Raw genomic sequence first — 14,903 nt, 5'->3', positions numbered from 1 at the left:
GGGATAATAACAGATACACAATTGCCTGCACATTTTCCCATTTCCACACTTGTAGTTGAAGCTATCTGGTACGCATAGTAGCCTGCACTTAGTACTACACATGCGACCAATAATCTGGTACACGTAGTAGCCTGCACTTAGTACTACACACGTGATCACAATTTTCGGGTACACATAGTAGCCTGCACTTAGTACTACACATGCGGCCAATTATCCGGTACACGTAGTAGCTTGCACTTAGTACTACACACGTGACCTCACAATAGTTCATTTGTGTCATTTCTATTCCGAAGGTTCAACCGGGAAATTCCTCACTTTTCAACATTTTAATAAATTGTCCGTAATCAATTTAAATTCATAACTTACATCAAATAACCATTTGATAGGCAGCCACATTTCATATGATATCAAAATATAATAACATAAAAAGAATCGATAGATTATTTATGTACGAACTTACTCGAAGTGCCGATCTTACTATCTATAGTACCAATTGTCCATTCATAGTATAATAAGACACAACTCAAATATCAAATCAGCTTTTAAGAATTTACATAACATATATCACATATTTCATATATCACTTGTCATGTATCATCATTTTCTTGCATTTCATGTAACATTCTTTCATGTCATATTTCCACATCATAAACACCATTCCATCAACTTTTCCAATATATTAAATCATACAATATATGCAATAATAGTAAGAAATATAATTCAAACATAACATTGCATTATTATTATCATACGAACTTACCTCGATCCAGAAACAGCAATTTACCATTTTTGTCCATAACCTTGTATTTTTCCGATTTAAGCCCGAATCTCAATTTCCTTCATAATCGAGCTTGGAAGCTTGGAAACCCTATCCATGGAGTCTCCCTTGGTATACACATCCATGGTGAAGAAGATGAACAAAATTTGCTTTTAATTTTGTATTTTAATTCATTTTACTCCTAAATGACCAAAATGCCCTTTTTACTAAACTTTCCAAAAATTCCATCCATGTCCAATTTTTGTCCATAAACTTAGAAATTGGTCAAATTGCTATTTAAGACCTCCTAATTAATATTTCAAAGCAATTTCATACTAGAAACTTCTAGAATGCAAGTTTTGCAACTTATTCAATTTAGTCCCTAACTTCAAATTAAGCACTTTATGCATAGAATTTCTTCACGAAATTTTCACACAATCATGCAATCATATAATAGACCTCAAAATAATCATAAAATAATTATTTCTATCTCGTATTTGTGGTCACAAAACCACTATTCTGATTAGGCCCTAATTCGGGATATTACACCCGTGCTCAAGGCCATGTCAACTACACAATTGAGACACATGCCCATGTCTCTGCCCATGTATCCAATTCTGAGCATTTTGTTTCTCATTTTTAAGATGAAGGGGACACACGGCCAGACCACATGCCCATGGAACAAGCCGTGTGTCACACACAGCCAAGACACACACCCGTGTGTCACACACGGCCAAGGCACACACCCGTGTGGACAAAATAAAGACATTTCCTAGCCTCATTTGTCACCCAAAACTTACCATTTTCCTGCACCAAAACTCACAAGTATATAATCACCAATCCAACATCATATTCACATAAAATTTGCCATCAATCATGTGGTATTATCTCATGCATCAAAGGATATAAACTTACTATTAACATAAACTTATATGCTAACATAATTCCAACAAACTAACACATAATAAGCACTTATGTGATTAACAAAATATTACTTCAAAAATAGTCAAACTTATACCATCACTAGCCACCCCAATGGCTAGATTACAAAACAACAATTACAAGCCATCATTGGACAAATAAGCTTATACATGCCATTATACAAAAATGAGATTTCTATTTATACCAAAATGAGATAGTAGATAGTGGATAGTGTGATAACTGCTCCGACTGACTTCCAACCTTTGCGAGCTTTGAGCACTATAAAGCAGGGAAATTAAACGGAGTAAGCATTTTATGCTTAGTAGGTTCGTATAACAAAAAATAAACTTACCAATCATATTTATCAATACAAGCATACACAGTCCTACTTTCCATAAATTTTGGATGAGTTTACCTAAACACAAACACTTAATCAAACAAGTTAATCACATAACCTCATATATGAATCAATAAAACATAGATGAGCTTATCACATTACAAGCTTCCATTAATTTCACCTTTCCATACTTCAAAAGTCTTTTCTGTCGAACTATTTCGATGGATGTTCGGGTAATATACACATGTGCAAAAGTACCCATTAGGGTTCATAATAAAAAGGCACACTCTTGGACCGTACATATTATACTAGGATTGCCAGTCTAGGCTAAATCCTATCCGTAGCATATGCTCTAGAGAGCTTAATTTGGATTACTTGTCCGGGCTAAATCCAATTTATAACCTAAGCTCAAGAGGGCTTACATTAGAATTACCAGTCCAGGCTAAATTCTATCTACAACATCTGCAATATTATTTTTAATCTATCGAAATTAAACGTTCAACCGAAACATGATAATTTTTCCATATTTCACAACTTAGGACTATTTCGTTATGTATATATATCATCTCACACATATCAACACAATCATACAATTTAATTCAAGCATATTAACATACATATTTAAGTTACACGAACTTACCTTAAAAATGGTTCGTATTTGAATGTCAACTAATCTGAAACCTTTTGCATTCCTCGATCTAGTTCCGTAGTTGGTCTTTCCGGATCTATATGGATAAATTTAACTATTAATCTATCACATTTCATTTACATTTGCATCCTATTACATCCTAAGTAAAATTACCATTTTGCCCCTATCCTTTTCAAAAATTTTGATTTTGTCCCTAGGCCCAAAAAATAAAATTCATGAAATTTAACCCTCTTTCCAAGCCTAGCCAAAATTTATATACTACATTTACAGCACATACATTTCACAAATTTTAGAATTTTCCATGGGTTTTACCACTTTTTCATTTTAGTCCTTAAATTAAGTTTTCATCAAAAATTGCTTTGTAAAAGTTGTTTATCTATGAATAACTTTTCATTTTCTACCATAAATTTCTAATTTTCAGCATATTCATCCATGACCCAAATTTCATACCTTGATAAATTTTCAAATAAATCCCCTAAATAGAAAATTAAGCTATCCCGATTCCAAAAATATAGAAATTACTAAAAACGAGACTTGATTTCATACCTTTTTAAGCTTGAAAAGTTTTCTTGCTCTCTCCTAAGATTTCCATAGAAAATTTGGGAAGACGATATGAAAATAGATGATTTTTTTCTTTTTAATTAATTATCATCTATTAATTTTATTAATTTCCAATTTAATCCCTACCCTTTTCTAATTTTTCCATGGATGAGTCATTAAAATATCTACTAACTACTCTTCAATTGTCTAATTATCATATAAAGACCTTAAGTTTTGAATTCCATAGCTATTTGATACCTATAGCTACTAGAACCCAACTTTTGCATTTGATGCAATTTAGTCATTTCCCTAATTAAACACACAATCAGTATTTTCGTACCAAAATTTTTATGTGAACTTTCTATCATGATACCAACCATAAAATAAAATAAAATAAATTTTTATTTTTGGCTCGGATTTGTGGTCCTAAAACTACTATTCCAATCTCACCAAAAATAAGCTGTTACACATGCACTTCCTATTAGACTTGTTCTTACTTTTAAACATAAGTACACCATAGTCATTCAGATTCACAAGTCTTACTTTTCTTATCAGATTCCTCACATCATACTTTATTAGTTTCGATCTCATGCTTTAGCCACTTAGCGTAGAAGTTTCTAGAAGGCATGAAATACATGTAAGAGTCAGTTTAGGGACTCACCTTACACTCATGCATAGCAGCTTGATCTCTAAGCTCGCACATCCATTCACGAACTCTCAGAAATCACTGCACATGAGATATATGAATATCAATAAAAATTTATTCTTATAGCCTTTATTTTGTCTAAACCCTATTCAACCTCTATGCCAGTCTTTACTCCTATATCTTTTCATTTACAAACATAGGCAAGCTTACTCTCGTAGAAAGCCACATGTGAGTCCAGAATACTTACCTCGAGTGAGGAAACCATCATATACATTAACTCCAATCCTTAGTTCTATCTTAGCAAGAAATTCCTAATCAGCTTTCGGAGACAAACATCAATGGTTTTTATCAAATAGAAGGGAGACGAGAAGTTATTTTCCTTCTAAACTAAGTCACAATTTTTTATAAAGAAAACCCATGCTCTCCTAGTAGACTTTGACACGTGTCATTAACTTTCAAGGTTGCTCTTGTTTGTGGATTTCAAATGAAGAAAAGTGTATTATAGAAATCAAAATCTTTTCATATCTGTTATTTTACCCATCGTTCCATCCTAACTACCTTGTTAGTAAGTAACTTATCCCTTAACTAGACAAATTAGGCATACCTTAACTTGGCGATGTCTTCTTATAACTGAAAAATCCTTATAATCTTTGTCAATCTTTCCTTTTTCACAATCATACGCTTTTCAAATATCATTCCTTTCCTTACATCCTGTTGTTGCCTATGTGCCCTACTAGTGCACCAGAAACATCATCTTGGTGGATAGAATCATGCCCATCAGATGTTTTTTAGGGCACTCGTCTAGACTCAAGACTCACCAAATCAGGGTGTTACACTTTTCCTTAGGCATACTCTTTCTTCGCTTGAAGATACCCTATAAATAAATCTTTAGATACCGTCAACGGGTGGATTTGACATGATATAATTTTTAGCAATTAGCTGGTTAGACTCTCTATTTTGCATGCTCGTAAGTAGAAATTGTTCAATCTCTGACTCTCATGGGTTCGATCCTCAGAGTACTTCTGTATCCTATTATACAAGTATATTATAACTAACTTGTCACAGTTGTAGAAATCACACTTAGCATTTTATTCGATCCTTTGCTTGTCTTCAATCGTTGTTTCATATCTCTCTGCTACGTACGTGAAGGGTGACACGGAATGTAATCAATCACCCTCTACACTTTATTCAGTACATGGTTTCTAATATGCTTAAAAATAAATAAATAAAAAGTACATAATTTTGTGTGATAGTGTCACATTTGATGTTGGGTCGTCTCATTCTTTGCAAGTAGAAGAGACTCTTTAGAATATCATATAGGATCCCCCTGGTGGATCACAACATGTTGCAATGCAAAAACGATATCATGCTTGCTGAGCATGAACTTGTTATTGGTCCATGAAGGCAACCTACTTTAGGACCCACTTTTAACATTGGTTTTTAGTTTTCTAAGGTCTCTAGTTCCCATCAAACTTGAAAGGTCACTCCTTTCCAACACCCTCACATTATTTTTCAGTGACCCTTCCTTTCAACAACCATCACTAGTCATTTCATTGCACTTCACTAGCTCTGTACAAATAAAGAGAGTTGGTGATACATACGTGAGAGGCTAAGCTTGGCGTGACGCGTTATGCATATAGGGTCCTTTCATTTTCACTCTTGGTCTAAGAACAGACGAAATTGTGTTCTGATAGCAAACCTCTAACGCCCTCCACCCAACCCGATGAACTGGATCCTAGCTTTGGGTGTTACGTCCTATAATAAATGTAACTTAAACTTTTTGCCTATGTACAAGTTCTATCTATGAATATGACTAAGTCCCTTGTGAATGACATTGTATAGATTGTATATGCAAATCTTGATAATAAAATTTCATTGATTTCTATTTTATCTCTCAGTCTACTGGATACATATTAGAAAGCTACTTAATAAACTTATGTCAAACTTAGTCATGTTTAGGTTCGTCTACTAATATAAGTTGTCTTTCTATATTACGATTTGACCACGTAATACCACTTAGTATTAGTTAAACATTAGACAACCAATGAGCAACATTTACTTCCATTTTGCTTTGCATGCAAAAACCATTTGAGGGCAATTATACAAAGTATATTAAAGCAATCAATGAATTTGTTTTATTAATCAACCTATTCGAAAAATTTACAAGTGTACGTAGACAAAAATACTACACTTAGAGCACCGGATCCAATAGAGTGGTCATCAATAACAGTTAGAAGATATCTGCTACCTCTTTTGGAGATGACTAGAACTGGACCCCATAAATTGAAATGAATGTAATCAAGGGTCTCTTTTGTCCTATGCATTACCAAATCAAATCTGACTCGAGCCTTCTTCTCATAAACCCAATGTTCTTAGAAATCTAACTTTCCAACCTACCAGAAAACCTCTTTTACTTAAAAAATTCATACATTTTTTGCTTATATGATCGAGTCACATGTGCTGTAATTGAGTTGATTTATAATCCATAAATAGGGAATTTTGTCATGTCGTCGCAACTTCAGGAGAGTCCTCATCATGACATGGCAACTATTTCGCCTCTGCTTCTATAATTGCTACCAAACTGGTCACCATTGAACCTTGTAGGATGTATAGGCTGTCGACTTTTTGTCCTCTCATCAAATTAAGAGCTCCATGAGATACTTTTAAGCCGTTTGACTCAATGACGATCTTGAAACCATTCAAGTCTAAATTACCCAAAGAGACGAGATTCTTCTTTAAATAAGGCACATGCCTAACATCTGATCATGTTCTGATCATCCTATCTTGCATTCTAATCTGAATGGTGCCGATGTTAATGATTTTGCAGGATGAGTTATTTCTCATAAGCACAACTCCACCTTCAACTGAACTGTATGTAGAGAACCAGTCCTTATTAGGACACATACGGTAGGAACACCCTGAATCCAAGATCCACTTAGATGTGAACTTAGACCTTTCAGTCATTGACACCAACAATAAGTTATCACCTTTATCATTAGCTACACTAGCATCAGCTACATCAGCTTTTTGTTTCTCTCTCTCGTCGTTTCCAGCTACCCTATTATTTTTATTCTGAAGTTAATAAAATTCTGCCTTGATGTGACTCATCTTTTTGCAGTAGACACATTGCTTGTTGCGGTTTGTTGATTTTAATCTCGCCTTAGATCTTCTATGACCCAAATCCTTAGATTGTTGCCTTCTTCTAGCAACCAAAACCAAGGCTTTCCCATCTGACTTGTTCGTTGAACCTAACTCATTGTCAAGTTTATCCTTGCTTAATATGTAACTCTCCAAAATAAGAAAATTTTTCTAAGTGTTGTAAAAGTTTCGAAAGTTCACGGTTTAGTCCTAAACCACCCCCAATGTATGTTTTGGGCCTCGTGGGCCCGTATTAGGGACAATATGATTGTGTATAAATGGTTTTAATTCAGGCAAAATTTTATGACCCGGTTTTGTATGAATGTTTATGTTTGAGTTCGGTAATGCCTCAAACCCTGCCTCAATGGCGGATATGGGTAAGGGGTGTTACATAATAAGTTTCCTTTCATGTCCTCAACGAGAGTCTCTCTCTACCATAAATTAGGGTTTCCCTGAGAGTTCTATGTGAATAGGGTAAAGAACAAAACAATAACATAGCCTGATCTTCATCGTCTATATTGGCCTCGACATTCTTTAGGTCATTAAGGAGAGTAAAAAATTCACTAATGTGAGCCTTAATAGACTTAACTTCTGCAATATGGAACGTGTATAATCGTTGTTTCAATACCTAGCAATTTGTGAGAAACTTTGTCATATAAAGGTCTTCCAATTTCCACCATAAGGCTGTTGTCGTTTTCTCCATAATTATTTTATGCAATACATTGTTCGTGAGGCACAATTGAATTGTTAACAATGTCTTCTCATCAAGTTTCTCCCATTCTGTCTAATTCGCATCCGCAAGCTTTTACCTTGTAACGACCTTCTTCAAACCGCTATGAACCAAAATTTTCATTATTCGAACTTGCCACAAATGGAAATTTATGATCCTATCGAACTTATCGATATCGTACATCATTGTCATCTCTAAACGGGTTGAATGCAAAAATCAAACCAAACTTTGGTACCGGTTTGTTAGGTTAAACTTGAATTATGCAACGAACAAGAACGAAAAATGAGGAAATTGGATACAAATATTTACGTGGAAAAACCTCTAAAGAGGATAAAAAACCATGAATAAAGAAAGTTTCACTAAAACGGAAAAAAAAACCGAAGATAAGTACAAAATGGAGAAATAAACAAACCCAAACCCAAAAATACAAAGTTCTCCCAAGTTTCTCACAAAACTCTCTTAGTTATATTGTTGAATCAAAATCTCTAAGATTGCTAAAAGTCCTATTTATAGGATAAATTCGTGACTACTTTGATTAGAATATCCTAGATTTATTAGAGTTAGATTGGAAAAATATAACATATTTTAACTAGGAGAAGAAACCCGATTAATAGGGAACACGTTGCCACATCATGATGTCGCTATCAGCTCGTCGGAACATCACTCGTCATGACGTCGACTCTAATCCCAACAAAATGTGAGGCACACTCCACAAATTTAGAGACTAAATCATGTTTTAAACTTTTATTTTACATTAGACTATTTTTTAATTAAATTCTCCAAGTCAATCAGTTTAACTTCATATTCCAATTTTTAAACCTCGAAAGGAAGAGTAAAATGACTTAGAATCAAATAAGAAAAATTGTTTTTAATTACATGGATTTTAGTTAATATTGAAAATTATATATAATTAACACTCCCAGTTTGATGTATCCTTAACAAATTACATTTGGCTTTTGCCTCCAGCTGCTGCTTTATTAGAAGCTGTAGGTGAATGATGATATAAATTATTCGACAGATTAGAGTAAATGTCAAATTCTAAGACATAGGGATTAGGGCCAAGAAGAGAGTGTTGAATAAAATGGTCAAATGGATTGCTATTTCCGTGAATTTACTACAATAGGTCTACGTCTACTTTTACACCCACTGCATAAGCAGCACTAGACGCCAACCTACACTAGGCAAGGCTGGTTGGCCTTTTGCCCTTCTTGGATTACAATTTTTAAAACCATTTGAATGGCCATAAGCTATTGTCGGCTCTCTTGTTTGCTGCTCCCCCACCCTGGGTCGAGCACATCCATTCATGCATTATTACTTCTATATTATAATGTTACGTTTATATTGAAAAATTTATATTCATAATTATATATAAATTTTGATACGGTTTTAATAGTTAAAATTTTCAATTTTCAATTTGGACTTTTATTTTTAAAATTTATTACGGATAAAAATCTGAAAGAATATATCATAAAAGCTTTAATGAAGTTGTTTTAATATTTAAAATTTAATTAAATAAAATATTTAAAATAATTGAGGTTATTGTAAAAATTTACTTCATAAATATCAACTATGACATTTTGTTCTCAGATTGAGGGAATATTTATTTATTTATTAATTTTGAGAACACATTCATTTTGGATAATCGTGATTTTATTATTCTGAAAGCAGAAAATTTCTCATACAAAACAACTGTTTTACTAACAATGCCTATACATTTTACAATTCATGCAAACTCCAGTTTCTACAAAGATTCCTATTAACGAAGTCTAATATATTACTATGCTTCCTTATTAATCTAGCCCTTTCACCAGCAAACCATATGCATTAACATGAGATCTACCAAAAAACCTGTGATTCCGATCCCTCCAAACAATATGAATATAAGCATTTCAGGCAAGCTTAAGGATAACAGAAGCAAGAGATTTGCTTTTCAATTTGATACCAGCCCAAGATAATTCCTGATTCCAAGCCTCAATTGCTAAAAGAAAAAAAATATGATTTATGGTCTCAGCTTCGCTGAAACAAAGCAAACAATTACTTTCTATATTCATGCCTCTAGAAACTAATCCATCACTAGTCAGAAGCCTATTCATCATAGCCATCCAAGCAATAATAAAATGCTTGGGAATATGTAATGGAGACCAAATCAACTTTTGCCAATTATACTCCTCTTTTTTATCCCTAATTTCCTCCCACAACTTGGTGTTTGGGATAATATTACTACCATTAGATAGTCTTGAAATGATAGGAGCGACCATCTCGCTCATCTTGAGTAGTCTTTTCCAGTTCCAACTATTTGAAGAACGAATAGTGACATCCCAAAAACACTTATATCCTTTAGAACATACTCCCTAAGCCAAGCAATCCATAATGAATCCTGTCCAGCAAGAATAACTTTAACATGCTGCAAAATGCATGCATTACTCCAATCTTCAAGTTTTTTCAAATCTAATCCACCCTCAGCTTTAGGTGAACAAATCTTATGCCCACTAACTCTTGCACCAAAAGCTGCATTATCTTTCCCTTTCTAGAAATACCTAGAATAGATTTTTAAGAACTTCTGGGATCAACCCGATTAAGCAACAAGTAAAAAAAAATTAGAGGAATAAATTGAGAAATTAAACACCGAAATTTAATGTAGAAAAACCTCTCTAAAGTGAATAAAAAACCACGAGCAAAGATAATTTTACTATTATGATAAAAGAACGAAGAGTACAAAAGAAATCTCAAAACGTAGACACAAAATTCTCTACATGTGTTATGAGTTTTTTCTAAAGTTGTTAAAGAGCCTATTTATAAGCTAAATTCATAAGTCAAATAATAATAAAATAATCTAAAACTCATCAATATTTAATTAAAATAAATAAATAAAATTTAACTAGAAAATTATTTCTCAAATTTAATTAAAATAGGAGTCATACTTAACAACTCATTTAGTCAAAAGAAATTGTCTACACCAATAAGGTTTAATGTTGTAAATGACAGCTTTAATTAATTGCAATCTTCCGGCATAGCTTAGTTGCTTAGATGACCAACTATTAATTCTGCCGGTAAGTTTCTCAATCAAAGGAGCACAATCTGTAGCATTTTAATTTCCTTGTGACCAGCGGAACTCTCAAATATCTCACAGTAAGCCTACCAGACTGAAAAGGAGTAACTCTTTTCGTAATTTCCCATTCCTCTTCAAAAGCACATTTACATGGTTTCTTTCATGTTATTTATTTCTTTATATCTATCAAATATTCATGAAGATTATTGTTCGTACTATTGAAAATTTAAAGTCCAGACATACTTCATCATACTAATGCTACTTTGGGATTTTATTTTTTTTATTTTGCAAAAAAGAAGTAGATATAAGAAACAAAGAAATAATAATAATGGATTAGAGATTCAAGTGTACATTCATGTACCATCAAATTAGAATTTGAAACAGGTAAGCTAAGTTGTGGGGTGATGATTTCGACTTTTCCTTTTTGTACCATGAAAATTTAAAAGTTCATTTCTATTATTTTTCCTAAAATGATCTACTTTGGAGAAAGAATGCAAATGATTCAATCGAAGACAGCTTAGTTAAATATCTTCTAGCTAGGCCGCATCATTACACTAACTAAAGCCTAAATGACCCCATTTTCCTAACCGAGAAAAATATTTCCAACTTTTGATTTGTGCCCAGACTGTATAAAAATTAAATTGGAGGAAATAACCAAATCGTCAAATCAATTTAATCCATCAAGTTATTTGAGTAATATAATTTTAAAAATTTACAATTAATAAATAAAAATATTTTTTGAACTATATTTTTATAAAATATACATTAATAGTATAATTAATTTTAATATACAAAATCTAGGGTAAACTATATAGATAGTAACCCAATTATAAAAAAATTATTTTAGACAATAAAAATAAAAAGTTTATAATTTAAACATTCATATTATATAGTTTACATAGCAGTTAAAATTTTGGTATAATAACAATTTTATTTCTTAACTTTTATATATTATATTAATTTAATCATATACAATTTTAAAAATTAACCTTCAAAATTTACAAATGTTCTCAAAATTACATAAATATTTTCCAAAGATTTAATAATAAATTTAAATTTTATATTAATATTAATATAAAATAAAAATCTCTCACTCCGGTCCCTCTCCCTCTCTCCCACCGGAACTTTCCTTCCCACCGTCGTCGTACCCCCACCCCCACCCATCACTGTCCCTCTATTGCTTCCGAATTCCATTAATTTCATGGCTAATTTGAATCCAAATACTTGTAATATTCCTTCTCATACTTCTTCTTAATTGCCTCGGGGGTAAGGGAACGGTGGTGGGAGGGGGTGAGCTACGGAGGTGGGAGGATTTTATTTTATTTTATTTAATATTAATATAATTATATTATTAATATTATATTAATATAAAATTTATTATTATTGAAAGTATTTATGTATTTTATATATTTTTATAATTTTTAAAATTAAAATCAAAATTTAAAATTATTTATAAATTTTGAAAGTGAATTTTTAAAAAATATAAAGTGATATAATATATAAAATTTTATGACTAAATTTATTATTATATCAATTTTTTAATTATCATATTTATCATTTATAATTTTAAGGAGATTGATTAGAATGACGGAATTATATACGTTAATGCTTTAATTATAAATTGTTTATGTTAAATATTAGAGTTAAAATTTGTATTGATAATCCTAAATTCTATTTTACAGAGTTGTAATTTGCAAAGCAGCAAGCTGGGAAAGAGCACCCCCAATAAAATCACAAAACTACTCCTTTTGACGTGCCATTTCTTGTCCTTTTGGAGCCTAGGACTGATCGTACCATATCCACTCTCTCAACTCCACGTGGCATTACCTTTTTTTCTTTATATAATTATAAACCACAACGAAGGTCCTGCTTCAATCCTCTCTCGTGCCTAGCTTCTATATTTTTGCTTTAGGGCTGAAAGGCCGGCATGAAGGTCCGATCATGGCTAGCTACATGCACAACCAGCAGCTGCGCCACTTTAACCCACGACTCCACCATCCCGTTCCCTAAAAAACCACCGCGCTTATCGGAACATTTGGTTTCCGATAGTTCCTCCGATAATCGAGGGAGCGCCACCTCATCTTCAGCTTCTTCAAGTGACACGAGCTACAGCAGCCTCCCTAGCAACCCTTCCCTCCAGACTCTGCCATCTGTACCTTCCTTACAGCTTTTCCCTGATACCTTAGTCTTTTCCGTCTCTGACATCAGCGTTTCTTCAATTATGCCTCTACCCAACCACCCGATCACCTGCGTTGCGGTTCAGGGTAACTTCTTGTATGTTGCTTCTGTTAACGAAATTAGCGTCTACGATCGCCAAACATCCACTCTTCTCGATGCCTACAACGGCAACGATTCATCCTCCGGTTCCGTTAAGTCTGTCACTTTCTGTGACGGAAAAGTCTTCACTGCTCACCAGGACTCTAAGATCCGGGTCTGGCAAATGACCGTGACTAAAAAGCACAAGTTCTTAACCGCCCTACCTACCGTTAACGACCGCTTACGTCGTTTTGTTCTCCCAAAGAACTATGTCAGTGTTCGCCGTCACGTGAAGCGGTTGTGGATCGAACACGCCGACGCCGTTACTGGGCTCGCCGTCAATAGAGGTTTAATCTACTCAGTTTCTTGGGATAAAACCTTGAAGATATGGCGAGCATCGGATGCGCGTTGTTTACAGTCTATTAAAGCACACGACGACGCCATTAACGCCATCACGGCCTCCGTTGACGGAACGGTTTATACAGGGTCCGCTGACCGACGGATCCGAGTCTGGGCGAAACCCTCAGGCGAGAAGCGGTACGCATTGGTGGCGACTCTTGAGAAGCATAAGTCAGCGGTAAACGCACTGGCTTTAGACGACGAAAGATCAGTGCTTTTCTCCGGTGCGTGTGACCGTTCGATTCTGGTATGGGAGAGGGAAGATAGCGCCAATTACATGGTGGTGACGGGAGCGCTGAGAGGGCATGGAAAGGCAATCCTATGCTTGATCAACGTCTGTGATTTACTAATGAGCGGGTCCGCGGATCGGATGGTTAGGATCTGGCAACGTGGAGTGGAAGGGAAATATTGTTGTTTGGCAGTTTTGGAAGGTCACCGGAAGCCGGTGAAGTCATTGACGGCTGTCAGAGACGATGAACATAGTGATGTAGTTTCGGTTATTAGCGGAAGCCTGGATGGCGAAATTAGAACGTGGAAAGTCTCGTTTTCGGGTAGCCCCTCGTCGGCGACGGATTTCCGAAAATGGAATTTGTGAAAAAAAAAAAAAGGAATTGAATCATAATTAAATTGAAAAAAGGAAAGGAAAAATTTGCGGCCGCTTAAATTTTTTCTGATATGGTCCCGGACGTTTTACCAACCCTGGATTATTTGTTCTTTTGTTTCTTTCAATTTTGTTTGCTGCCTGAAAGATATATTATTATTTTCAATATATAGTTCACTATTTCTGCATCATGTTGCTCATTTAGAAAAAAAGAAACAGTTTAATTGCAATTGTAGGATAATCAATTGCAATATTAATTATTAATTAGATGTAGTAATTCTAAGTAATTAAAATAAGATATATATGAGGCACCGTACATGTGCCCATGTGTGCATATCTTACACCTGGCCACCATCATCATTATTATTATTTTTATTTTGGTTGGTGTATGGAGAGGAAGAAATAAAGTGATATTAGAGTTTGTAATTTAAATGTTTTTAATGTTATACATTTTTTTTTGTTATTTTAGTTTATGGGCATTTTAAGATTTTTTTTATAGAAATAAGGTTTGTTTGATTTATTTATAATTTATTTTTGATAAAGTTTGATTTTATTATGGTTTAAGGAACAATTGGTAAGAGTGTTTAAATTTCGGTTAAAATTGAATTAATAGATCGAATAATTTAATTCGATTAATCGGTCAGTTAATCAATTTAGTTTGGTCGAAAGTTAGTTAAAGATTTTTTGAAATTTAGGTTAAAGGTTAATTCGGTTCAAAATCGGGTAATTAATCAAATTAATTGAACTGAATAAATAATATTATATGTATTATGCTCTTATTAATTCATATAATTCTATCAAATGAGTATTATCAGTTTATTTATTTTTATATGTTTTATAATTGTTTTAACAAAAAAATCTGAATTAACCGAAATATTTC

At 33.5% G+C, this 14,903-nt stretch overlaps 1 protein-coding gene across 1 annotated transcript; it reads left to right on the top strand.

The window, feature by feature from the left end:
* The first annotated feature begins 12,610 nt into the window (after window positions 1-12,610).
* LOC108474823 (protein JINGUBANG) lies at window positions 12,611-14,455 on the top strand. The gene has a single exon (XM_017776846.2). The coding sequence runs from the start codon at window positions 12,695-12,697 to the stop codon at window positions 14,015-14,017; it is 1,323 nt and encodes a 440-aa protein (XP_017632335.1). The 5' UTR covers window positions 12,611-12,694; the 3' UTR covers window positions 14,018-14,455.
* Window positions 14,456-14,903: the final 448 nt, after the last annotated feature.

This window comes from Gossypium arboreum, chromosome 3, assembly GCF_025698485.1.
Source record: "Gossypium arboreum isolate Shixiya-1 chromosome 3, ASM2569848v2, whole genome shotgun sequence".
In the NCBI taxonomy this organism is placed as follows: domain Eukaryota; kingdom Viridiplantae; phylum Streptophyta; class Magnoliopsida; order Malvales; family Malvaceae; genus Gossypium; species Gossypium arboreum.
The sequence above is the reverse complement of the archived record's forward strand: the minus strand, read 5'-3'. Positions and strand labels throughout refer to the sequence as shown.